A 27239-nucleotide genomic window follows, 5' to 3' on the forward strand; every position below is an offset into this window, starting at 1 on the left:
GTGAGCATACAAGTTTGATAATAGCATATAGAGTTCGAAATAGTTTACGCATAACCAGCACGTACACAGAGGAAAACGAAGCATGTTAATTATCGACATGGATCTATCAATACCAGTGACTCCGGGTTGACTGTCCGAGACAGTTCGCAATACATGATTACCACCGTAATCCATGCAAGTAATTGTCCTTAACAACCCCCGTGTGAACGGGTGCTGAGTCCAAACTATAGTACTACGTCGTTAAGGCAGGTAGACAGCATTCCACGTGTAAACATAACAACAAGCATTCATTTAGTCACGTAATACATGCAATTTGGTTAACGTTCAAATAATTGAGTAGTGTGTTCAATTGTGATTTTGATAAGTAACGTATGTAACACCCAAAAGTGCTAAAGTAAAAAGGGTTCGAGTATACTCACAGTGATTGATGGATGGATTGAAGGGAGCGCTTGGGAGTAGGGTTAGCCTGAATAGTTCGATAGCATAACGATGAGTAACACGTAGAATGGAAACTAGTGTTGATGGGTCGAACAGCTTGGTCGATCGAACAGCAGGTTCGATCGGTCGGGTTGTTCGGTCGGTTGAACAGTCCGTTCGGACAGCTTGTTTCCCCTGTTCGGACAGGAATCACCCAAATCCGGCTGTGAACGGTTTAGAACGGTAGTTTAATGTTTAACCTGAAATCGGTGAACCTCGTAGATAGAACCCGAATCTTGAACCACGCAACCATTAGAGTGATTGGTGAGTTGGTTCAAGCTCCGTTTCTACCGGTCCGAAGGCATTGATTGTAAAAGAGTTGAAAGAAAGTTGGAAATCCTCCTTTCAATCCTTTACACCGTGTAATTGTTCAGATCTGTAATAGATCTTAGTTTGTTTATGTGGAAATCGGTTAGATCCAAGTGATTCTTGGTGGAATGAGGCCAAAACATGATGTTCTTGAAGAACACCATGATGACATCATCCTAGAATGCTTAGATCTTGGTGATTTCACGGATAGAAATCAAGATTTGAAAGATAGAAAGGTGTAGGAGTGTGTATTGATCAAGAAAGTACAAGATTTAGGATGAAAACTTACCGGAATCGGAAGAAATCTGAGAAAAGATGAGGAGCACGAGCTGGTCGGTCAGCGGGTTTCCAAAAGTGGAAAGAATGGCAATGACATGCCTATTTATAGGCTTCCAAAAGAGGAAAGGGCAGGCCGATCGGCGAGGCATCCCGATCGGACAGCCTGCTGGATCGGATAGTCCGTCCGATCGGCTGAGCTATTCGATCGGCTGACAGCCTGATCGATCAACAGCCTGTTTCGGGTGTTCGGTGCGACGATTTCTGATATTTCGATTTCGATTGAAGACGATACGAGTTCGATAGAGTTTCCTATTCAAATTACTTTTAGTCCCAACCACTATATCTACATACAAGCATCTATATCTCGTATAACCTCTTTTCCACTAACTGTCATGATTCGATTTCGATTGCATTCGATTAAGTTCCGAGTTTCGATTCGAGTTTCGATTGATTCGATTGATTACCACACAAAACATAAAGTAAACACGCACAGGTAAAACTTAAGGCACACACACAAGTAATATACCACCAAATTCACATAGTTCGAGTTTCGAGTTCGATTGATGATTCGATTAGCTTGATTATTGATTGATTAACTTTATCGCATTGTTACTTCCTACTATTCACAGTCGTAAATCGGTTCGCGTCGATTAAACATTCGATTACTTCGATTCCTTCTTGATTACAACACTTACTCCACATAATACAAATAAAACGTAAAATAGACTAATGATAGTCAAAGAAGTCAAAGTTGACTTGGACTTTGAATTTGACTTTGACATTCGAAAACACGGGGTGTTACACCCTGTGGTTTGCACAAAATAACATACTTAGATACTAATAGAATGTGATTTTAAACCTACAAATAACGTTATTACCTCCAAACGTTACAAAATGAAAAGTTAATACCCTAGAATGTGATTTTAAACTATTAGTACCTAAGTATGTTACTTTGGGCAAACCACAGGGACTAACTATTTAATTAACTCAAACATAAAATATATAAAGTTTAGAGTGGTAAGAAAACGAAATGTACTTGAAAATCATAACGTTTTTTTTTTATTTTTTTAAACAAGCATACCCAGTGTTTGACTGGTATTTAACCGGTTATAGAACGTCGTTATTCAATAATGTATAATGTATGGGACTAAGATAGAAAGATATAAGCCTGTACCATGCGTATTGAGGGTGTCGATTTAAATAAGCTAGGGTGTGCCAATAATACAACTAGGGTTGTAAACGAACCGAACGAACACGAACAAGTTTTGTTCATGTTCGTTTGTTAAGGAAATAAATGTGTTCACGAACGGTTCATGAACACTTACCGAACGAGATTTTATGTTTGTGTTTGTTCATTAAGGAAATGAGCGACGAACATAACCAACACAAATAAATTTGGCAAACGCGACGAAGGATAAAGATAGATGGCCCAGAGAGTAGCACTCGAACTTGAATCCCTTATTGTGGAACGGAGGTCGATGGTTTCGCCAATGTAAATAATGATAAATGAAAGTGAAATGATGCATAAACAAGGTGAAAGTGAATTTCCTACTTTAATTGTTAAGGTAATAAAATAAATAAAAGTTTAATAATATAAAAAGTACAAATAAAATATAAGAAAATGCAAAGATCTTCAATTAAAACAAAAACATACGAACATAAACGAATGCAAATCAACGAATGTTCACGAACACCTTACCGAACGTTCACGAACACAATCGAACAAACGAGGCCTCTGTTCATGTTCGTTCATTTAACTAATCGAACGAAATTTGTTGTTCATGTTCGTTCGTTCATAAACGAACTTCCCGCCGAACGGTTCACGAACTGTTCGCTGGACGTTCGGTTCGTTTACAGCTCTAAATACAACTCACTTTAATTCACTAATTGGTTATTCTTATTGTATTCTCATAAAGAGCTGCAAATGACTATGCTAATTGATAATTTTATAATGGGGTTTATGATTATTTATAACGTTGCTATTTTTTTATTGCTTTGCAAAGTCATTGTTATTGGTTACTCAAGTAATCACTTCCAATAACCAGCCAGTGAAAGGGTCAAATCACAGATTATGAAACGAACACACGAGCTATAACTCAACAAACAACAAAGATTAAGTGGATAAATCAACAACAAAATGTTAAAATCCATGTAGGACACGTACTCCACAAAGCAACGTAATCAAGTATGTTAAAGCAATACATAGCCTTAGATTAAGCATCAAATATAAAAAATTGCGGTTACTTCTGTTTCGTTAAATTTATTTTTTGAAGTGTGCCAACTGAAATGAACCAAGTATCGGGTTATTCCCAAAACGAAAAATCAAAGCGCCTGTTCTTGGTTTAGTCAGTGACAAGTCTGTTTTTAGGTTTCTTTGGTTGCCCTGATATGTGTTAGCCGGTCCGATAAATCTAATCAACCCTAGGTGTTTAGTTTGTCGCTTTTTCTGAAACCATAAGAGTTTGTTCTGTAGTCTTAGCTAAGTGGAACACATATTATAAACATTTATTTTTTATGTATTTTTTTGTAGTTTATTATGCTTCAGGAGTTTGAAAATTTTGAATATCTACAGATTTATTTTAGGGATTATAAGAAGTTGTAAAATCGAAAAGTTTTTGTGGAAACTTCCTATTATTTTCGTTGAAATTTCAGATTATGAAAATCTTATCTTTTTTCTTGACTAAATAAGAGGCTGTAGGTTGCCCACATAATTGCATGTACTTTCTTTGCTTTCCAAACAAAACATCTAACTCCTCCTGATGGTTCTTCATTCGGCTCGCTAAACTTTCCCCCAATTAATCAATATTTCATTTCATTCCATTCGATCCTTAAATCATACATTCCATTAATGGCTTCTACTTCATCAGTTCAAAAGAGGTTCAAGTACGATGTCTTCTTGAGTTTCCGGGGTGAAGACACCCGCAAAACCTTTGTTGATCATCTCTATGTTGCTCTCGCGAATAAAGGCATTATTACTTACAAAGATGATGAAACAATCGACAAAGGTGAAAGGATCAAGGAGCAGCTAATCAGATCCATACAAGACTCGAGATTTTACATCATTGTATTCTCAAAGAACTATGCATCTTCATCGTGGTGCTTAGACGAGCTCGTGGAAATTATGAAGTGCCAGAAGACAGCCGAGCATACTGCTTACCCCATCTTCTATGAAGGTAAAAGCTTTGTTGCAAATGTGAGAGAAGTTTCAAAAGGCTCTTTGTCTGGTTTGGAAGAACTGCAAAAAAAGGTCCTTTCAGGATGTACTAAATGATCAAAGCATTGTTGAAAAAGGTATTTCTGACTTGGAAAATATGATGAAAAAGATGATGCGTAATCGAAAGGTCATTGTTGTTCTAGATGATGTGGATGATATAGACCAGCTTGAGGCGTTAGCTGGTGACCTTACTTGGTTTAAGCCGGGAAGTAGAATTATCATCACAACAAGAGATGAGCAAGTGTTAGTAACACAACGAGTGAATGTTATTCATGATGTCACTCTGTTATCGGATAAGGAAGCAATTTGCCTCTTTAGTAGGTATGCATTTGGGAGGGAGATTCCAGATCAAGGGTATGAAGAGCTATTAAGAAAAGTTGTACGTTATGCTGCCGATCTTCCCTTAACAATCAAAGTTTTGGGTTCACATCTTTGTGGTAGAACTGAGCACGAATGGGTAGACACCATAGAAAGACTAAAAACCATTCCCTTGGAGAAAACTTTGAAAAGATTGGAACTAAGCTATAATGGCCTAGAGAATGATCAGAAAGAAATATTCTTAGATGTTGTATGCTTACAAAAAGGTGAAACGAAAGATGACTCAATAAGAATACTTGAAAGTTGTGGGTTTAGTGCTCATATTGGTTTAAGAGTTCTTGAGCAAAAATCTTTGATAACTATTTCTGATAATGACGGTTTGCGTTTCCATGACCATATAGAAGAAATGGGCTGGAATATTGTCCGTGGTTCGCACCCTCTTGAGCCTAGCAAGCATAACCGATTATGGATTAAAAAGGAAATAGAAGATATATTAGTTAATGAATTGGTAAGTTCAAGTTTATATGAATGGTGGAAAACTACAACAATTTTGTTTGTTTTGACCAAAGTTTCAATTATGCTTTTTTTACAGGGTACCGAAGTAACAAGAAGTATTAAACTAAAATACACTAGTCTCCATCCAACAACTATTATGAGAGGTCTTAGGAAAATGAGGGAACTTAGATTTCTTTCCGTGCAAAAAGGAGATATAGAATGGGTTGTTGATGAAGTTAGCCAATACTTACTTGATGGTTTACAATCTCTATATTGGCCTCAATACCCTTTTTGGTCTTTACCTCAAATGTTTCAAGCAAATAAGCTCGTTAATCTTGAAATGGTTGGGAGCAAAATATTTGAACTTTGGGAAGGAGGAGAAAGAAAGGTAGAATAATGGTTAATTTGTTGTTTTGCATCATGCATTATAATATTATATTATATTTTGTCATTACACTAATATTTTTTTCTTTTCTAATGATAGGTTCTAAATAAGATAAGATTCATTGACCTCAGATATTCAGAGTTAGAAACCTTTGACCTTAGTATGACTCCAAATCTCGAAAAGTTAAATGTGGAAGGATGTTTTAACTTTTTCCAACTCTACATCCCTGTTGAATGTCCAAAGCTCAAATTCCTCAATCTCATTGGTTCTAAGGTGGGTAATCTTAACCTTGGGATGATTCCACGTCTCGTGAAGTTAAATCTTGATGGATGTAATAAATTTGTAGAACTCCACTTGCCTGTTGAATGTCCAAACCTCAAATCCATAGATCTTAGTGGTTCTAAGGTGAGTAACCTTAACCTTAGGATGATTCACACCTCGAGGTATTACATATCGAAGGATGTCAAGAAATTGCAGAACTTCACTTGCCTCTTGAGTGTTCGAGCCTCAAATTCCTCTACCTCTGTGGTTCTAAGGTGAGTAAGCTTAACCTTGAGAACACTCACCATCTCGAAAAGTTGACTTGTGAAGGATGTAATGAATTTGTTGAACTCCACTTTCCCGTTGAATTTTTGAATCTCAAATCCATAGATCTCAGTGGTTCTAAGGTGGGTAACCTTAACCTTGGGATGACTCCACATCTAGAGGAGTTAAATCTTAGCGGGTGTAATGAATTTGTAGAATTCCACATGCCCGTTGAACATCCAAAGCTCAAATTTCTCAACCTCAAAGGTTCTAAGGTGAGTAACCTTAACCTTGGGATGACTCCACATCTTGAGGAGTTAAATCTTTGCCGATGTAATGAATTTGTAGAACTCCACATGCCCGTTGAACATCCAAAGCTCAAATTTCTCAACCTCAAAGGTTCTAAGGTGAGTAACTTTAACCTTGGGATGACTCCACATCTTGAGGAGTTAAATCTTGAAGGATGTAATGATTTTGTAGAACTCCACATGCCTGTTGAATGTCCAAAGCTCAAATTTCTCAACCTCAAAGGTTCTAAGGTGACTAACCTTAACCTTATGGCTCCAAATCTCGAGAAGTTGAATCTTGAAAAATGTAATGAATTTGTAGAACTCCACTCGCCTGTTGGATGGCTAACCATCAAATCCCTCAATCTTAGTGGTTCCAAGGTGAGTAAACTTAACCTTGGGATGATTTCACATCTCGAGGAGTCAAATCTTAGAGGATGTAATGATTTTGTAGAACTCCACATGCCCATTGAATGTCCAAAGCTCAAAGTTCTCAACCTCAAAGGTTCTAAGGTGAGTATTCTTAACCTTGGGATGACTCCACATCTTGAGGAGCTAAATCTTAGCGGATGTAATGAATTTGTAGAACTCCACATGCCCGTTGAATGTACAAAGTGTAGGTCCCTCGGAGGTTGAGGTTAAACCTTATCCTTGTTATGTTTAACACACTAGCAAGTGCGGAATCCAAGCTAGAATGCAAACCGGTAGTTTATATGAGAACACAAGCTACAAAGAGAAAGGTAGACACACGAGATATCAAATTTTTCTCTTGTATTTCAGTGGACACGGTTACAGCCTTGACCAAACTGAAAATATGCTCTCTACAAGACTAAGTTCACTCACATACTCTCCTCCTGAAGTGAACACATTACATGAGTATATATACCCATCACAGCTCGTCTGGTCGAAGGATCAGATAGACTGATCGAAGGATCATCTCGATCTGAAACCTATCGAAGGATCCACATATACCTCGAAGGATGATATCCTTCGAGGTCCATCAACATCCATCGAAGGCTTATCTTTCGAGCTTATCGAAGGATCTAAACAATCCTTCGATGACTCATCCTTCGACACAAACATATTACACCCATGTGCTAACTGTTTGGCCAAGTCAAACCAGGAGGATGGTTGACTTGGTCAAACATACAAGACTAACAAAAGACATCGTTCTATATTATGACAAAATACAGACAAAGTACAGACACAAGTGCACCAACAAACTCCCCCTTGGCTGTAGCTTTGTCTCGATCTCCGTGTCTTCAAGTCTCTGACGTCCTTTCAAGTCTTCAATGTCGGAGGATCTTCAAAGTCTTCACGTCTTGAAAGTAGAAAGTGTATCAACAAACTCCCCGTTTCATGTAAGAAGTGTGTTGACAAACTCCCCCTTAACATAAGCTCCCCCTTGAGTTATGCTCGTGAAAAACTTGATCCTTATAGCTTGAGATCCTTGTGGTGTTGATGATGGTCAGCGGCAACTCGATCATTTTCATCTTTTGAGGGCCTTCACGTCGTGTCTTCATTCCGAAGCTTGTCATCGACCATGTTCTCCTTGCCTTTAGAATCTGCACATGCAAGAAATCTAAACGCGTAATGAGAACAACTGCTTGGAATATAGTTTATATAAACAAATGACACACGAATGACCATGTCATAATCAAACACCGTCCGACAGTTTGAAAGTTTAATAAATTTGTCAGTTTTAGTTTCTAACTTTTAAAACTTGCAAATTTCGACCGTTTATGAAGATTTAGTCAATTCGGTTTTCGTTCAGGTTTCAGGCAACAAAGACTCGAGTTCCAACATCGTACGATCGAAAATAAAATAGAAATAAAATCTTTTTGGCTTTTATAAAGTTTATATTAAAACACACCTAAAATCTTTTTGGTATTTTTGAATATTTTAAATGTAAAGACTGAAAGCAGTAAATAAATATTTACAGACATTCTTTTTGCGAGTTTCGAGGGTAAGAGAATCATATCAATGTACGGTCACGCCAAAACGCTCCTGTTGTTCAATTAATTAACATTAAAATAAGCATCCTATAACAATTATCGGTATTGTTGTCCACTTAAGCTCATCTTATCAGATGTAATCATGGCGAGGGGATACGTTAAGATATGATTTATACTTACCGACCGGTGTTCATCCACATCACGGCACATTCCCGTATCAAGGTATGCACGAGGGTTCATCTTACCGGTGAGTATACCGATTATCATCTGTTTGACCGTATATGATGTGAGATTCTCACTTATTTTGATTTGAAAACAAGCCCTATGTGATAGAATCACTTATTGATGAGGAACTTGATTTTCATATTCATGAGGGCACAAGAGCAAGTCCGTGAACAGGTCAGTACTTCCGTACAGCAGAGAGACGAACTTGACTCCCGGATAAATGTGATATTTTATCACTTATTTGTTTGGACATGTGATTGTTTATCACTTATTGAGGTCGAATGCAGTATGTACACGTATGTATAGTATCATGGAAGATCTAGACTTGCGTCCCCGTTAATTTTCGGTAAAAGATACAACCATGATACCCAGATGATAAGCAGCATAAATACCAAATATCTCAGAACCTCGGCAATCTCTCAAACGAAATTTCGGTACTAAGACCATATGCCAATGAATGGTTCCCACCTGGTCTTCAGTCGATTTAAGATTTATATCACCCTGCACACTTTAAAATGATTGTGAGCCTACCGATACATCTTATATAGTGCTGCTTATCGTTTTTCATTTAAGGTTTAAAGAGGTTTGGATAAACCACTGATGTACTATCATTTTCTCTTTTGCTCGCCAGGAAACTCATTTTTGTTTTTCTATTGTTTTTGCGTTTTTGAAATTTTTCGATGTTTTTGGATTTTCAGATTTTTGGATTTACTCCCCCTAAAATCAATAAACTAAGACAAATTTAAAACACAAAGGTATTTACAAAAATGATTTTCCGATGTTGGTTTACTCTTGCTTGACCTTAATGCCGTTTACCAATAATAAAAACTCAAATCTTGATTTGTCAAATGCTTTGGTAAAAAGGTCGGCACGTTGGTCATCGGTGTGGACCTTAACAACATCGATTAGTCTTTTCTCAAAGCAATCACGTATGAAGTGATACTTGATTTCGATGTGTTTGGTTTTTGAATGCTGCACATGATTTCTAGTGATCTGTAAAGCAGCAGAATTATCAACGTAAATAGGAGTAGTTAGGAATTCAAAACCGTAGTCGCGTAATTGTTTTTGGATCCAAAGAACTTGGGAGCAACAACTTGAGGCAGCAATGTATTCAGCTTCGCATGTTGATGTAGCGACGCATGTCTGCTTCTTTCACTGCCATGTGACTAGGCGATTTCCTAAAAACTGACATCCAGCCATTGTGGATTTGCCGTCGATTTTGCATCCACCAAAATCAGAATCACTGAAAGCGATCAACTCAAAGTTATTATCCTTAGGGTACCATAGACCGGTGTCAGGGCAACCCTTCAAATAACGAAAAATCCTTTTTACAGCTGCAAGATGTGAGGCCTTCGGGTTGACTTGATATCTGGCAAGCAGGCACGTTGGGTACATTATATCTGGCCTTGATGCTGTGAGGTACATAAGAGATCCGATCATTGTGCGGTAGTATGAGGGGTTAACAGCTTCACCCTTCAGATCTGGAGTAATTCCGTGATTTTGTCGCAATGGGGTACCAATGGGCGTTGCATCGGACATCTGGAACCGGCTCAAGATGTCACCAACATATTTAGTCTGATGGATGAATATCCCAGACTCTGTTTGTTGCACTTGTATGCCCAAAAAGAAGGTCATTTCCCCCATAGCACTCATCTCGAATTTATCCTGCATAATGCGCTCGAAATTCCTACACAAGACATCATTAGTAGAACCAAAAATAATATCATCAACGTATACCTGTACCAGTAGAAGATCTCCATCTTGTTCTTTGATGAAAAGAGTACAGTCGATAAGACCTCTTCGAAAACCATTCTCTAGCAGATAATTAGATAAGGTTGCATACCAAGCTCGCGGTGCTTGATGAAGACCATAGAGAGCTTTGTTGAGCAACCAAACCCGATCGGGATGGATAGGATCTTCAAAACCTGGAGGCTGTTCGACGTACACTTCTTCTTCAACCACACCATGTAAGAATGCACTTTTCACGTCCATCTGATAAACCTTGAATCCTTTGAAGGACGCATAGGCTAGAAAGATTCGAATTGCTTCGAGACGTGCCACTGGTGCATACACTTCGTTGTAGTCGATCCCTTCTTTCTGACGAAAACCTTGAACGACTAAACGTTCTTTGTTCCGGATAACAACTCCGCGGTCATCCTTTTTGCATTTGAATACCCAACGGGTTCCGATCTTCTTGTATCCAGCAGGTTTCTCTACGAGTTTCTAGACACCCAGCTTCTAGAATTGTTGCAATTCTTCCTGCATTGCTTCCACCCAAGAGTTATCTTTCATAGCTTCTTTCCAAGTTCTTGGCTCTTCCTGTGAGATATAACACGCGAAAGACCAATCGTTTTGTTGCCCGGATTCTCGAATAGCTGCATACAAGCCTGCATTGTTGTTGTTTCGCAACATGTTTCTCGTTTGAATGCCACTTTGCACATTTCCGATGATGTTTTGTTGAGGATGGGTATTATGAATCCTTGTTTCAGGATTTTCTCGAACTGGAATATTTATACCCAAGTTGTTGAGATTAAGATCAACAACCAAATCAATGCCCGGAATTGACGAAGAGGATGATGCAGTAGCTTCAGCTGTTCTATGGGCATCCACTAGAGGAGTACCCTCTGAAGTACCATGAACTGCTGTTGTAGGGACTTCTTGATCTGCATCTAGAAATTCATCATCCTCTGAAGATTCGTTCAATTCAGCAGCATCGTGAAAATCCTCATTGTCGAGAGTATTGTTGTTCACCGAAGATGGTTCTTGATTGACAAGAATTGGACGAACCACCGGTGAAATTGTTGCATTGTCACTCTCGAAAAACATCCTTGCCGCAGCACTTTCTTCACCTGCTTCAACATTGATCGAATTGAAAAAGTCATCGTACTCAAACATCCAAGGCTGACCAGGACATTTGACTAGCAAAGTGTGCCTTTGCACTCTGACTTCAGACCATTCCTCGACCCTTTTTGTCTCTAGATTCCAGACTCGTAAGTTCGGGGTGGCATACCCAAGAAAGTATCCCTCAATAGCTTTTGCCCCAAACTTTCCATTAGGATCAATCATTGTGCTTGGAGCTCCAAACGGTTCAAGATAAGACAGATCTGGTTTCCGTTTGTGAAGAAGCTCAAAGCAAGTCTTGTTGTGCCTTTTGACTGTAAGGACTCGGTTCAATGTGTAACAAGCAGAGGCCACAGCTTCACTCCAGAATGGAATGGGCAACTGCGACTCTACCAGCATAGTCCTAGCAGTCTCGATCAATGTGCGGTTCTTACGTTCAGCGACGCCATTTTGTTGAGGAGTATAAGCTGCACTAAATTCGTGAAGAATACCCTTTGAAGTGCAAAACTCCGCCATGGCATGATTTTTAAATTCAGTACCATTGTCGCTACGTATCCGCCTAACCTTCAACTTATACAAATTCTCAATCTGAATGATTAAGTTTTTGATAATACCAAAGGTTTCACTCTTGTGTGCCATGAACGCCACCCAAGAAAATCTTGAATAATCATCAGTTATCACGAGGCAATATTGATCATTCCGAATACTTTTGTGCTTGATAGGACCGAACAAATCCATGTGCAAACGTTCAAGAGGAACTGCCACCGTGTTGATCTTCTTTGTAGGGTGTTTCTTCTTCGTTTGTTTACCCTTTTGGCACGAAACACAGACGTCTTGAAGATGGAAATTTTTGAGAGGAACACCATTCACCAATTCATTTGACACCAAATGATTCATTTTGCGTAAGTGAATGTGACCCATCCGTCTGTGCCAAGAGATTGAGTCTTTTTCTGTGGCTTTGGAAACGAAACATGTTGCTTGTGCAGACGTAGTAATAGCTTGGCTCATATCAAGGACGTACAAATCATTTATCCTTGGAGCTGACAAGAGAATCCATTCTTTTGGAATTTTGAAGCCGGGTTTCAGCACATAACATCCATTAGCATCAAAGTGTACTGAGAACTGCTTGTCACAGATTTGAGAAACACTAAGAAGATTGTGATCAAGTTGTTGCACGAAGTTGATCTTATCAAAGCTGACAATCCCGTTGGATATCATTCCTTCACCCGTAATATAACCACCCTTATCTCCTGCAAAAGCAACATAACCTCCTCTAATAGATTTGACGTCGTAGAGAAGCTTCATGTCGCCTGTCATGTGCCTGGATGCCCCACTATCAACAATCCAATGACTACTGATAGTTCCTCCTGGAACACCCTGCACATGAACTCAAATGATTAGTTGGAGATGGGGACCCAAGCCATTGCGGTCTTGGGTCTTCCATTTTCATCAATAACAATAACTTCCTGTCTTTGATGATTTGTAAATTGTGATGGTCCCCCTGATTCAGTAACCGTTTTTGGTTTCCATGTCTGTTTTGTTTTACCAATGTTATTCTTTAAAATTTTAACTTCATGGTTGTCTGAAGTTTTTGAATTGTCTGGTTTTACAGAAACAGATGTTTTGTTAACCACATCGGTTTTAATTGCCTTTTCAATTTTCTTGACCTGTTGGCGTTTCTGTTTCTTTTCCCTTTCTTTTACAAGGCGGGGATCTTGTTTTACAGAAACAGATCGCTTACGATCAGTTTGGTCACGGGGAGCATCAACTTTGCCTTTTTGTTTATGAAGGTATGGACAGTTTCGAATTATATGTCCAATTGTTCCACATTCAAAACATGATCTTCGTTCAACAAACCCCGAAGTATTATGTGATCGTCTAGCCGATGATGATGAACTTTGTGATCCCGAGGTACTAGGTTTTGAACTGCTTGATTCATTTCTTTTCAACACAGTTGCTTTCTTAACAAAATCCAAATTAGATTTGTTTTCAAACGTTTCTATTTTGTCCGTTCCCTTTGATTTCACAAAGTTCACATCCTTGTTCTTCTTTTGATTCGGCTTCTTTTGTGCTTGATCTGGTGATTTTCCTTTTGACTTGGTGTGATTTTGCTGTTTTTGCACTGTTGGTAATTTCTTATTGCCAAATTGTTTTCGAATTTCGGCCTTTGGAATAGGAGGACACTGTGTAACTGTAACATGTGGTCCTGTCTTTCCCAAAAACTTACTAGTCGAATTTTCAAAGACTTTACTGATTAAGGATTGATTAACATTCTTAATAGGAAAATCTTTGTCTGAGTAAATTTTATCATCACCAACCAGAGTGTACAGCAAATTCACACTCTCCGACTCTTTTTCAGAAGAGGACTCGATTGTAACAGTCTTAGCGGGTTTTGCAGGAGGATCACAAAGAATGTAATTCTCGAGAGGTATGCCCTCCTCCTTGACTACCGCATCAGACTTTGCTGGGATAGCATCATCAGATTCATCATCAGAAGAATCAGCATCCTCAATAATGACAGGAGGATCCTGATTCATTTCAGCAGAAGACACACATGTATCTGCTGATACATCTGAATCTGATGATACTTCTTTCTTGTATCCGAGTCCTGTAGCAAACTCCTTTACATCTAGAGGAACAGATGGTTCAAAGAACACTCTATCCTCCTCGTCAGGCATTGCATCATAATTGTGTCTCACTGGTGGTGGACATTTCTTGTAACCTATGCATGTGACATCCCGTTTCTCTTTCTGAACGTCAATGATGTGATCCAACACACAGCTAGAGCTTAAATAACTGTCTAGCTTAAGTTGGATCGCCTCACTTTCGGTTTTCACACAAGCCATCTCTTTTTGCATTATCTCAAGGCGAGATATATACAAATTTATATCAGTTTGTTTTCTGGAAACCATTTTTGTCAGTTCGGTTTTATCTTTCTTTAATTTTTCGATTACCGACTTAAATTCCTTTTCATGATTTTCGTAAAACATGTTGGCTTCAGTGCACTTGGAAAGATCCACAGTCAACTTCTGGTTGTGGATGAATGTCACATCATACTTTTCTTGCAAAGCCTCGTGTTTGCTTTGCAATTCACACCACTTAGCATTTAATGAAACATGTTTGTCTTGCAAGTCAAACAAACTAGCTTGTAAAGCATCATGTTTGCCTTGCAACTCAGACATGTTTGCTTCTAAATCATCACATTTAGCACACAAACTATCACAGTTATCACAATTAACAGCAGTGGGTTCATCGACACATACCTGACTTGATGAACTGTCGACATTAGCCATAAAGGCTGAATGGAGAGAAGACAACGAATAAGCAGCTTGATCCACCAAGATAGATCTTCTTTGAGTTCCTGCTGCAGCTTCCTCCAAAAGCTCATCAATATCTGCATCGACTGACGCACTTGATGTCTCACCCACATGATCATCGCCTGAACTTGAGGATTCTTCATCTGAACTCCTGCTATAACCCGAAGAGTCTTCATCCTCAGAAGATTCACCACCATTGGCGGAAGATTCTCCACCACTGGTGTGAACTAAATCCTTTACAACCTCAGCAAAACATGCTGTTCCATCTGGAGCATCACCACTCAGTTGGATTGACCAATCACAACCTTCATCAACTTGAACCACAAGTGCCTGGTTGGCATTTGATGGTCCCGTTTGGCTCTGGTTGTTAACAGGTACCAATGTTCGCTCGTTGTTCCTCACTTGATTCTGACTTGCCCTGTTGCCTTGACCTCTGAAAGGATTCTGATTTCCATGTTGAGATGGCCTCGTACGTTCACGTTTGAAATGGCCACGTTCACCACAATTAAAGCACTTAACAGCCTGCTTATCGAACCCATACTTGGTGTCTTTCTTGCTTTCCAAGCTGGTTCTGCCAGTTCTCTCCATGAAATCCTTTGCTCGTCTAACGGCACTGGCAAAGGCCCACTTGATGTCCATCATCTCCATCTCCTCCTTATCGATCTGCTGATAGTCTTCTTGTTTCAGATTAATGTTGCCAATCTGACCTTCCACTAGCCCACACTACGCACTCACTAAAGTGTTAAGCAGCTCCATGTGTTCCTTTGCTACTTCCACACTGACCTTTGAAAAGCTTGAAGTGTTGAGCCGTACTGTATCTGGCTTTGATTGTTGACCAGCAGATGATGTACCTCCATAACATGCTTGTTGTTGAGCAGGAGGTGGTTGAAGTGGGTTTCCATACATGTCTGTGGTGGGAGCTGGCTTAACAGGGACTTGTATCTGATTGCCATACATATCCGTGCTAGTGACAAACGCCGTCTGAAGTGGAGCATGTGAACCAGGTCTTGCAGACGAAGAACTGGAAGTTCCATAATACATCTCAGGGTTGCATGGCACAATGGATTTTGCAGAAGAAGCACTCGGAGTTCCATAATACATTTCAGGATTTTGTGGCACGGGAACTCTTTTTGCCTTTAAGGTTTCCTCCTGATCCTTGTTCTCTAAAAGCTGCACGAAGTCGTTGATGTTTGTAGTACCCAAAACCCCGTTATACTTCAAGATTTCCAAGAAACTATTCCATTGGGGAGGCAACGCATCAGCAAACTTCTACACCACCTCTGCTATAGTTGTTACTACTCCAAAATTGCCCAATTCGGTAAGCAAATGATAAAACCGGCTTGTCATATCACCCAAAGACTCCTTATCCATACACGTGAACCCGTCGAATTCTTTCTTGAGGAGATCATGACGCAATTGACGTGTTGCTTCATTCCCTACCCCTCTGGTCTTCAACGCGTCCCACAGCTTCTTCGTTGTCTTGAAACTGACAAACTGGTGGTAGATATCTTTGCTTAACGCCTAAGTGAGAATGGCGTATGCTTTCTTTTCCAGATCATACGTTTTCTTTTGATCTTCAGGAAGATCGGCAAACGTAGCAGTAGATGAAGCAGCAACCTCTATAGCTTGATCAAAATCTGTAGTGAAACGTATCCACAGTTCGGTATTTTGACCAAGAACGTATGTACGAAATCTATCAACCCAACCCGGATACTCGTTTAAGTGCATCAGCTTTGGAGGTCGATTCAAACTTCCGGTTTCGCTTTCGCTTAATAGAATACTTTGAATGCTCGGAGTTTGATTCGATACGAATGCCCATTGACCGGTTGATATGGCATTTGCTTGTGAAGATGTCGACACCGGAGATTCGGCCCATGAGGGAGATAAACTAGTATTAGTATACTTTCCCCCATCCGGAGCCGGAGTACCCCACCAACTCGGATTCATTTTGATGTGATAAAATGAACACCTGAAAAACACAAACTTGTTAAACTTAAACAGACTAGGATCGAAGGATCAAGACTTGTTCGAAGGATCAACAGTGTTCGAAAGATCACTGTTGAATTTCGAACAATGATTTCGAAAGATTCTCCAATCGAAAGATCCTTATCTTTCGAATAAGAACTGTAGATCGAAAGATATATCCTTCGAAAAGATTCCTTGGATCGAAGGATAAGTCACAGACTTCGAAGGATGTTCGAAGGATGATTATCTATCGAACTTCCTTTGATCGAAAGATGATCTTTCGACTTCGAAGGATATCCTTCGATCTGTACTGACACAGCAGACAAAAAGTGACAGGTTGGTGAAAAGGTGATTGGTTGGTAGAAAGCTTTCGGCAGAAAGTTTGTTCAGACCATACTTTTTACCAAACCAGATTTGACCAATAAAATATTACTTAAAAAGGAAGGTTCTTATCCAGAAAACCGGTCACCGGAGTAAGCCGGAATTTGGCCGGAAATTACCAAACTTCTTAACAACAAGTTTTTAAGTTACCCAACCCGTCCTTTAACACACCCGGTTAGTTTAGAACACGTTTTTACGTCTAGAAATGCGAGAAAAACACTAAAAAACGGGTGCTAAACCATGTGAGTTTTTGTTCAAACACTCCAAAGTCTTGTATAAACTCGGTTTTTAACAAGGAAAAGAGCCACGGCTCTGATACCACTTGTAGGTCCCTCGGAGGTTGAGGTTAAACCTTATCCTTGTTATGTTTAACACATTACCAAGTGCGGAATCCAAGCTAGAATGCAAACCGGTAGTTTATATGAGAACACAAGCTACAAAGAGAAAGGTAGACACACGAGATATCAAATTTTTCTCTTGTATTTCAGTGGACACGGTTACAGCCCTTGACCAAACTGAAAATATGCTCTCTACAAGACTAAGTTCACTCACATACTCTCCTCCTGAAGTGAACACATTACATGAGTATATATACCCATCACAGCTCGTCTGGTCGAAGGATCAGATAGACTGATCGAAGGATCATCTATCGATCTGAAACCTATCGAAGGATCCACATATACCTCGAAGGATGATATCCTTCGAGGTCCATCAACATCCATCGAAGGCTTATCTTTCGAGCTTATCGAAGGATCTAAACAATCCTTCGATGACTCATCCTTCGACACAAACATATTACACCCATGTGCTAACTGTTTGGCCAAGTCAAACCAGGAGGATGGTTGACTTGGTCAAACTTACAAGACTAACAAAAGACATCGTTCTATATTATGACAAAATACAGACAAAGTACAGACACAAGTGCACCAACACAAAGCTCAAATTCATCAACCTTACAGGTTCTAAGGTGATTAAACTTAACCTTGTGATGACTCCACATCTGGAAGAGTTAAATCTTCAAGGATGTAATGACTTTGTAGAACTCCATATGCCCGTTGAATGTCCAAAGCTCAAATTTCTCAACCTCAAAGGTTCTAAGGTGAGTAAACTTAACCTTTGGATGGCTCCACATCTCGAGAAGTTAAATCTTGAACAATGTAGTGAATTTGTAGAACTCCACTCGCCTGTTGAATGTCTAAACATCAAATCCCTCGATCTTAGTGGTTCTAAGGTGCGTAACTTTAACCTCGGGATTACTCCAAATCTTGAAAGCTTAAATCTCAAAGGATGTTATGACTTTGTAGAACTCCACATGCCCGTTGAATGTACAAAGCTCCAATTCCTCTGCCTTGGTGGTTCTATTGTGAGTAACCTCAATCTCGAGATGACTCCACATCTCAAGGAGTTAGATCTTGAAGGATGTTATTACCTTCAAGAAATTCACGCTCCCGTGGGTTGTCTAAAAAATCTTGCCGACTTTAACTTCAACGGTTGCTCAAGGTTTAATCATTTTGTTGTTGACAAGTGGAATAAAGTACATAATCCTTATGGTGAAGGTACTCTATACCTAACTGCGAAGTCCCTAGATATATGCCCACTGCATCCAGACAGTAATTTGCCAAAGTTTAAGTTTAATTGTATATATGGGGGACCTCTACCCTCATCGAGTGGAAATATTGAGAAGCTTATATCTTTTGGTCTATGTGCTTGCACAAACCTTGAGTTGTTTTCAACAAGCATTTGTGGTTTACAACATTTATTTAAGCTCATTCTTATAGGCAGTATTCCAGAGTTGCCCAATGATCTGCACCAGTTACAAAGTCTAGAGAAGCTACGTTTGTCGATGGAAAAGATTAAGTGTCTTCCGGATAGCATTTGTATGTTGAAACGTTTGATGTCACTTGACTTAAGTGGTTGTAGATCCTTACAAGATATCCCAAACAGTATCTGTAAGATGGAAAGTTTAAGAGATTTATATCTCCAATTTTGTATACAAGTTGAAAAATTGCCCAAGGAATTTGGAGATATGAAACGCTTGAATAAATTAAACATAGTAGGTGCGGGTATAAGACATCTTCCGTACAGCATTTTTCAATTGAAAGGTCTGCGTATTACTGGGTCTAGGGGGCAGCTTGAGTCCTATGGTTTTACTAATATAATCTCAATGTTTGGAGTCTGCTATGTAAAGCTGTGAATAAGAGGGACATTTTGTTAGTAAGTTGGGATTCAAGAAGAAGAATTCAAAGTGTCTTTTAATATTTATGTTTCTGATTCATAGAATGTAACAAGGACATTCGCTTTTTGCTTAACATGTTGTAAACCGATTACCAAACAAAATATGATTACTTGTCGTTAACTGACTGACTGAGCCAATCGGTTGAACAACCCGCAGCGCATAACCTACAACTTTTGATCGAGGTTCTGTTGGAGGATAAAATCAGCACTACACACTTGTAAGTCCCATAGCATGTTAATTATTGGTTGAAGCTGTTACATCCGAATAGGGTTGTTCATGAGCCGAGCCGTGTCAGTGGAAGCTCGGGCTCGGCTCGATTATAAGCCGAGCTGGCTCGGCTTGGATTTGAAACCGAGCTGAAAATCTAAGCTCGGACGCGGCTTGGTTTTAAACCGAGCTGGCTCGGCCCGGCTTGGTTTGGCTAGATTTTATAAAGAAAAATTAATACATAACTCTTAAAATTCAGTAGTCTAAAATATTATTGAATTAACAACACAAATAAGGTTTAAATTTCAATGGAATACAATATTATTAGCATGATAATTAACCTTCAAATATGTGATAGATATCAAATTACACTCCTAAGTATATGTAAATAATAATCAGTTTTTTTATAATATATTTTTAATGTTTATAATATTAAAATATATTACAAGTAAAATAAGCCGAGCCGAGCGACCAAACGAACCAATTCGACTCGTTATGAGCCGAGCCGAGCCGAGCTAGACTCACTTTCTAACCGAGCCGAGCCGGCTTGGCTCCTTTTAAAATCGAGTCATATCGAGCGAGCTTTTTCCGAGCTAAATCCAAGCGAGCTCTAAGCCGCGAGCTTTTTGAACTACCCTACATCCGAATATTACTTTATGAGATCAAAACAACATATAAGTGAGTGTGTCAAGCACCTTCTTTATGATAGATTTATTGTATATACCAATTTAGTAGAGGTGGTAAATAGTTGCGGGTAAACTAACCAACAAAATAGTTTCTTCCATGAATGTTAATATTCTTCCCCTTTTTAACTATTTATATCCTCCTCTAAAAATTCAGTTTAAAAGTTCCCGTCTATTTAAAATTCTTATTTTTATTTTAAAAACCAGTTTATTTGAAAATCCTCTAAATTCATTTCTGTAACTATATTTTTACAATAAATATATATTAGAGTAAACCGCTAAAATGATCCCTGAGATTTGATCACTTTGGCTATTTTAGTCCAAAACTCAAATCTTTTAAATCCGGTTTCAATTTTTTTTTCTAACATTTTCATCCAAAAACAAAATCAGGTCATATTTTTCGGTTAACATCCAGTTTTTTTTGTTTTTTCCTTCATTTTAATGAAGGGTAAAATGGTCAGATTTTTTAATTTATTATAATAAAACGTTAAAAGGGTATTTTTGCCCTTCCATAAAAAGGAGGAAAAAGATAAAAAAACTGGATGTTAACCGAAAAATCTGACCAGATTTTAATTTTGGATGAAAATGACAAAAAAAATTAAAACCACGGGGACTCAGATTTAAAAGGTTTGTGTTTTGAACTAAACTGACAAAGAAAATTGACCAAATATCATGGACCATTTTGGCAGTTTACTCTACATATTAATACGCAATTTACTTATGTCTTATGATTTCATCATTGACAATTCTAAATAAAATAGATGCAACTTGACGTAAATTTATTTTTAAATAAATGAAATTAGTTGATCCATCTCTTATATTTGACACGTCAAAAAACAATTAATTATTAATTTCATCTCATATTGATGTACGTGTATTCATGGATGAAAGTGTAAGTTTACCTCATTTTCTTGGTAACCATGTAGCTTACTACCTCATCAGAATGCTTACTTGATCTTTTTTTTTTTTTGGTAGGGGCACTAAGATGCAAGCCTTCGTTACGGCAGACATGTACAGAGTATGAAGCTTTGTTGAAGGAAAGCCAATGTTTGACAATTCGTAGTCCATCATTGGGTGAGAATCGTCCGAAGGTGAAGTATGTTGAAAATGTATTGAAAATCAATCTGAACGGCACACACAATTGTCACTGCCTGCAATGAATCCGTTGGATCTGAATGGGGCTTCTCTTTTGCCCCTTTTGAGTCTATACAGCAGGACCCTAAAGACGACGGAAAGGCTTTCAAAAGTCCTATCGGTATTTTTTTGTATAAGCAGAATTCTAATTCTATTTATCTTTAAATTAACATTGTATTCAATGTTTTGATTTAAATATTTTTTTAAATGTCATTGGTTTTGTCGTTAAGAGTTTCCCTTTTGAACCAAAAGAGGAAAGTAAACATGGGAATGATGAGAAGAAAATCACATTCATGCTTGAGGATTTGAAGTAAATTAATAATCATCGTTTTTATTCTAATTTTTTAATATACAACACTCTCATTATAATACATAAATTAACTTTATTTTATTAACAAAACAATTTGTTTTCGTCAGACATGCCCAAATTTTTGTGACCCTGTGAGATGGTTATGCTGATCAAATATTAGAGTTTCAGAGGATCAATCATGAAGAAAAAAATGTGGTCGTTGCAGTTCAGTTTAGAAAATACGTACAGGTTTTAGGGAGGTATATTATAAGTTTATTATCTTTAACTTTGTAGTTAGTTATTTATAGTGTATTATAAAGTAACTATTCGTTTTAGCTTTACATGATTTTCTTATTTCCACAGGATACCTGTATGTTTCTAATTTATAAAATGTTACACGTGTATTCATCAACAGTGACATCCAAGAGATTATAAATTTTAAGAAAAGGTCTGTAATCATAACAGCATAATTAGTTTTGTCTTTAATTTGTTTAGCTGTTAAACAAACTAATTCAATTATTATGCATTTCAGTTTCATTGCACGGGTAGCTGCTGAAAGATCCTCTAGCTTATCTGGGCTGAGTTCGTCTGTTATAAAGTCTCCTTCGGAAGATATCTGACGGACTTTGCATTCAGTACTATTGGTGGTTTAAATGGAATATCCAAGGTATTGATAATATTGTCGTTTGTTTTTTAGAACATTATTAATTATAAATGATATTTTTTGTACGTAGACAAAGTCTATTATCATTCTTGGTACGATAAAGAGTTTTGCTTCAAAGGAATCTTGGTTATATAATGCGTGCAAAAATTGCAATTGTAAGGTTTCGACGAGGTTGTAGTTTTGGATGATAAACAAGATGGAAGTGAGGGGTTCGATGAGGTTGTAGTTTTGGAGTGTAATACTGATGCATGTAATACGAAAGCTGTTTCTTCATATCCAAGGTTTTGATAACATATAACATAATTTACTTACCTCATTTTTCATTTTGTTATTAAAACGTACTTTATCTTTTCCAAGATCAGGGTTCCTATCCATGTTCAGGAGTGTACGGTTATTGTCACACTTGCCCTATTTGAGCGTGAGGTCGTTAAGTTGCTTAAGGTGTCCGCCAATCAGTTGCTCGACAAGAACATTGAGGTATTCTTCTGCATTTGTAACTGTTTTTATTATTCATCATTAACTTAATATTTTATTGTATACATGTTTAACAATATAAGTTTTTCCTTAACAAGTTGGCAAACGAAGGTAGCTTTCCAGATGAACTCAAAGCTTTACTGAACCAGAAGTTTGCTTTCAAAATTGCTATTGGTTCATTTAACATTAAAAACAAATCTGATGGGTATTCTGTGTCCAAGTTAACCGAGAATCCGTTAGTTATATCCGTCTTAGACAAGAAGTTTGATGATATCCAGGTAGTTGAAATTAAAACACTTTTTATTCATTTATAGGTACCATTATATTGGCATTTAGTTGACAACTACTTTGTTTTTTTTGTTTTCAGCCTGTTGATGTTGATGGTCATGTCGGTTACCCATGGCATTATAGCCTAGTGGTATCTTGGGGGTGGGATAAGGCTTATGACCATTAGGTCATGAGTTCGATTCCCACAAAGGGGGTTCTCCCAGATTTATTGGGTTTTCTCCTAAATTGGTGTATAGGCATTATTGCCTAGTGGAGATGGATATGATCGGGTGGTTCTGCTGGTGGCACGATGATACTCCAGTGGTCCGTCAGTGATTTAAATTTGCTGTTCAAAAAAAAAAAAACAAATGCTTCGGATGTTGTTCCATTGAAGGTTAGTATTTTTTTTGTTAGTCTTTCGTACTTAACACAATTTTTTAATCATATAAATGTTACAACTATGGTTTTCATTTGTAGGATTCGTTTTCCTGTATCGGTGATGAAGAAACTCCAATTTCTTCTTTTAATAAAAGCATGTTTTTAACCCGTCCGCTGATGCGAGTACTTCTTCTACTGTACTTATGGAAAAGGAATTGAAGCGTAACTTGGATAGCCTTTATGATGTTGATGCGATATCTTCCACTTCGTCTTCCAAGCCACGTAAAGTTGTAAATGAGAACGAAGACGGTGTTGGTGTGAGCGTTGGTCTGTTGGTCCCAAAGGTTGAGGAGTAGTTTGTTATGACAACTCTTGATTTAAACAAACTTTTGTTTTTCAAGTTTTATGTTTTTGCTATTGCTTACCGTATTTCATTCGGGTTATTAAAGACATTTTTGCTGGTTATGGTATTTCATTTGGTTTGCTATTTGCATTTTGAAACTTTCTTATACCATGTGTAGTGGGGCATTATGGGGGCATTATTTTCAAAAAAAAAAAAAAAAACGCCCGCTCCCCCATTACATAGGGCATTATGGGGCATTATTTTTGAAAAAAAATTGCTTGGGCATTATAATTAAAACGCCTAAATTGGAAGAAGGAAGGTTTGACTGGGTTTTTCCCACCAATGAGAAAATAGTTTGCTTTTTTTTTTAATGATTGGAAGGGGCATTATCAGGCATTATTCCCACTACGCCACTTTTGCAATAACGCCCCATGCTGACTGTGATGACACGTGTTGGATAATGCCCCATGGTGGGGGCATTATTTTTCTAAACCACTACGAGTGGTCTTATCAGATGTGATTGAATAAAAGTTTAGTTGTGTTAGGTTATTGATATTAATGATAGATGTTCTATGTGTTTGCTAGAAATACATTGTATTAGCCATGTATCGATAAATACATATTTTTTTTGAAGGAGATGTCAAAACACCACACTGTTGAAATTTTCTTGAATTTGATCGAATATGGGGTATGGTATTCTATCATCTTTGTTATTTTGACTTTGTTTGGCATGATAAAGAAAAAAACTTACTTATAATTGTTTTTTATATACTTATACCGAAATATAATTTACCAAAAATGTATTTGGATATGTATTAATTTTATTCTATATATGTTACATTTAATTTGTATTCATATTTAATTTGTATTCATATTATACGTCTTTTTTAGTGGACATGTCATAGAAATGGAGTTATATGATATCAAATACAGTGGCTTTATTAAATACCTTTTTTTATGATTGTATTCTTTTATAGGAAACATTTTAAGGCAACAAAGTTTACTAGTGTGGTATACGACACTAACATCCATGGTTTTAAGATTCGATCATGCATTCAATGTAAGTGTATGCTAAAATAATCCATAGCATATGTTATCGAATCTTTTGTCTTTGATGTGTTATTCCGTAATGAATATCTTTATTAACAAGTCCTTTATCGCAATTTGATTTGTTTATTATTATTCTATTTTCTATGAGAACAAGTATTCTCCTATATATATTATTTACCTATATATTTAAAACAGAATGAAATGAACAGTAATAAAAATAGAATTGAATGAATGGCATTGGGTATCGGTATTTAATTTATCAAACTGGATGTATTTTCGATACCAGATTGTCACCGTTATTCATCGGTTTTTACCCTCAAATACCGGTGTCGTACCAGTACCGACCGGTACCGTACCAGGTACATTCGGTACCGGTACCCACTTTTGGAGATTTCGATAACGGTATTTTCGGTGCCGGTTGGTACGGAGCTCATTAAATCCTGTAGCAACGTAACAATGTAAGTAATAGCACCGTTTACATTACTTTCATACACACAGTAAGTAAACTGTATTTCGTTTGAATGAGGTTTTATATACACAACAACTTATTTTGCTTTATTTTTTGTCTTTTTCTGTAATGAATGCATTGTAGCATATAAAATTAACTTGGATATTTAAATTATTGATGAGCAATCGTATCAAATCCTGTAATCAAACCGGTATCGTATCGGTGCCAAATTTACTATACCAAATCATTCTAGGTACCAATTTGATACCCACCTTTTGGCGTTCTCAGAATCGTCACTTTCGGTTCGACACTGGTCTAGCACCATACTTGTATTTATTGATTTTTACCTTCAAATACCATACCGTATTGTACCGAGCATTTTCGGTGCCGGTACCTAATTTCGATGATTTTCTGGATCGGTAATTTCGTTGCCATTATCGGTACCGAGCTCATCCATATTTTAACCTGTTAGCACCGCAATAACTGAACTGAAAACAACCAAATTTTCTACGTGTAGGACGTGTGGGTCATATTATTATATATTAGGTTATTTAAAATTGATTTTTTTAGGACGGAGTGACTAGCCTTTTCACGACATTTTTATTTATGTTTTGATATTCAGTATCTGTTTTCCGTTAAACACGCGTTTTGCAGTCATTGGGTCCCTGCCGCAACGCGCGAACGAAAAATCAACTAGTTAAATTAAAATTTCAACGTTTTGAACAGTAACTTAACATTAAAAACAATAACATTATCCATATACAAACCACAACATATGGCAAACATTGAAAAAAATAGCATTATCCGTATACAAACAACAGAGAATAGTATTACCCTGCCATTGGTTCAAATGGGCTGTCGCCCCTCTCATATTAGACCAACCAGTTTATTATTTTATTCACACTTTAAATGTCACACCCCCAAATTACCACATAGGGAGTGTCCCTGTTAGGCGTGTGACATACCAATAACGAGCCACCAATTACATTGAACCAGTACAAGTTATAAATAAAATCCCCATTATTAATAAAAACATCCTCAACAAGTTTAAACGAAAATCAATAAGTTCAGCGGAAGCAAATAGTAAACGAAGTTAAACTGTTTCAAAACCAAAGTATAATATCAAGAAATCAGTCACATAAATCCTTCCTGTCGACCCATGACCACTCCAGCTACTCCAGACAGCAAGTTTCCCCATATCCAAGATACCTAACGACCTGCGAGCATGCAACAAGTGTATCAGACAACGCTGGTGAGTTCATAGTTTTACGAAAACGTTGTTTACCAAGTATGTAGTTAATCCATTGAAGTTAATTCCGAAAGCAATGATGAAAACAATGTTGATAATACACCGAATACAAGACGGCTTCTGATTATTTTGCCCTTTCTCCAATGCTCCTATCAAAGCATTGGTCATGACTAGGTCATTAGTTCAACACCCGTCCTCCCAGGTACGGGGTGAGGTTGCCAAACCTAAGTAGCGCTACCAACTAATACCCCGCTACCTCCCCGGTAACAAGATGGGACTTAAGAATGATAGGGTGAGAATATTATCCAACATCCCAGTTTTACCCAAAAGACCTATCCCTCCCCGGGATACCCACCGACTGTCCCAACCACCGGGACGCATGCTCAAAAGTAATGAACTCACCTTTGATTTGCTCGGTAAGACTAGTTACGTGTTCAAGTTGCTCAAACCAAATCCTAACATGGATACTATCGACAGTCAGTTTCTTAAACACTTAACGTAAGTCTTAACACATATCACACAAGTATCATTCACATATCATTATTCAAATTGTAATAATTCATCATACAATCTAACAGTAGTGTACATCGCAATATCACGTAGTAGGTGTGGCATCCTCCAATAATAGTTTGTTCGCATGTCCACACCCAAGCATCATACATCACATCACATAACGCATCACACATAAACGGCCATAACTAGATCACAACCTCAATCCCTTAACCAGCCCAGTTAATACCGCCCACTAATTTGTGCCACCCGAATATTACCCAACCTGTTAAGTTCCCAGGCCCAACTAAATGTGTTTAACCCATGCAATTCATTCATGTCATGCGGCCCAAAT

At 37.8% G+C, this 27239-nt stretch overlaps 3 protein-coding genes and 1 long non-coding RNA gene across 4 annotated transcripts; all 4 read left to right on the top strand.

Annotated features, from left to right (window-relative positions):
• Window positions 1–3913: 3913 nt before the first annotated feature.
• Window positions 3914–4336, top strand: LOC110875287 (toll/interleukin-1 receptor-like protein). Its single transcript, XM_022123483.1, has one exon. The coding sequence runs from the start codon at window positions 3914–3916 to the stop codon at window positions 4334–4336; it is 423 nt and encodes a 140-aa protein (XP_021979175.1).
• Window positions 4337–4342: 6 nt separating this feature from the next.
• LOC110875286 (disease resistance protein RPV1) lies at window positions 4343–6925 on the top strand. The gene is made up of 4 exons (XM_022123482.2): window positions 4343–5105; window positions 5190–5480; window positions 5577–5882; window positions 6014–6925. Exons 1-4 carry the CDS (start codon window positions 4377–4379, stop codon window positions 6923–6925), a joined length of 2238 nt encoding a protein of 745 aa, XP_021979174.1. The 5' UTR covers window positions 4343–4376.
• A 10934-nt stretch (window positions 6926–17859) lies between these two features.
• On the top strand, window positions 17860–23127 carry LOC110874117 (disease resistance protein RUN1-like). Its single transcript, XM_035977341.1, has 8 exons — window positions 17860–19426; window positions 21075–21354; window positions 21651–21782; window positions 21886–21970; window positions 22055–22189; window positions 22347–22663; window positions 22759–22938; window positions 23028–23127. The coding sequence occupies exon 1, from the start codon at window positions 17962–17964 to the stop codon at window positions 19165–19167; it is 1206 nt and encodes a 401-aa protein (XP_035833234.1). The 5' UTR covers window positions 17860–17961; the 3' UTR covers window positions 19168–19426; window positions 21075–21354; window positions 21651–21782; window positions 21886–21970; window positions 22055–22189; window positions 22347–22663; window positions 22759–22938; window positions 23028–23127.
• A 106-nt stretch (window positions 23128–23233) lies between these two features.
• Window positions 23234–23772, top strand: LOC110874116. Its single transcript, XR_002555654.2, has 2 exons — window positions 23234–23321; window positions 23405–23772. It is a non-coding gene; the product is annotated as an uncharacterized LOC110874116 (long non-coding RNA).
• The last annotated feature ends 3467 nt before the right edge of the window (window positions 23773–27239 follow it).

This window comes from Helianthus annuus, chromosome 9 (genome assembly GCF_002127325.2).
Source record: "Helianthus annuus cultivar XRQ/B chromosome 9, HanXRQr2.0-SUNRISE, whole genome shotgun sequence".
In the NCBI taxonomy this organism is placed as follows: Eukaryota; Viridiplantae; Streptophyta; class Magnoliopsida; order Asterales; family Asteraceae; genus Helianthus; species Helianthus annuus.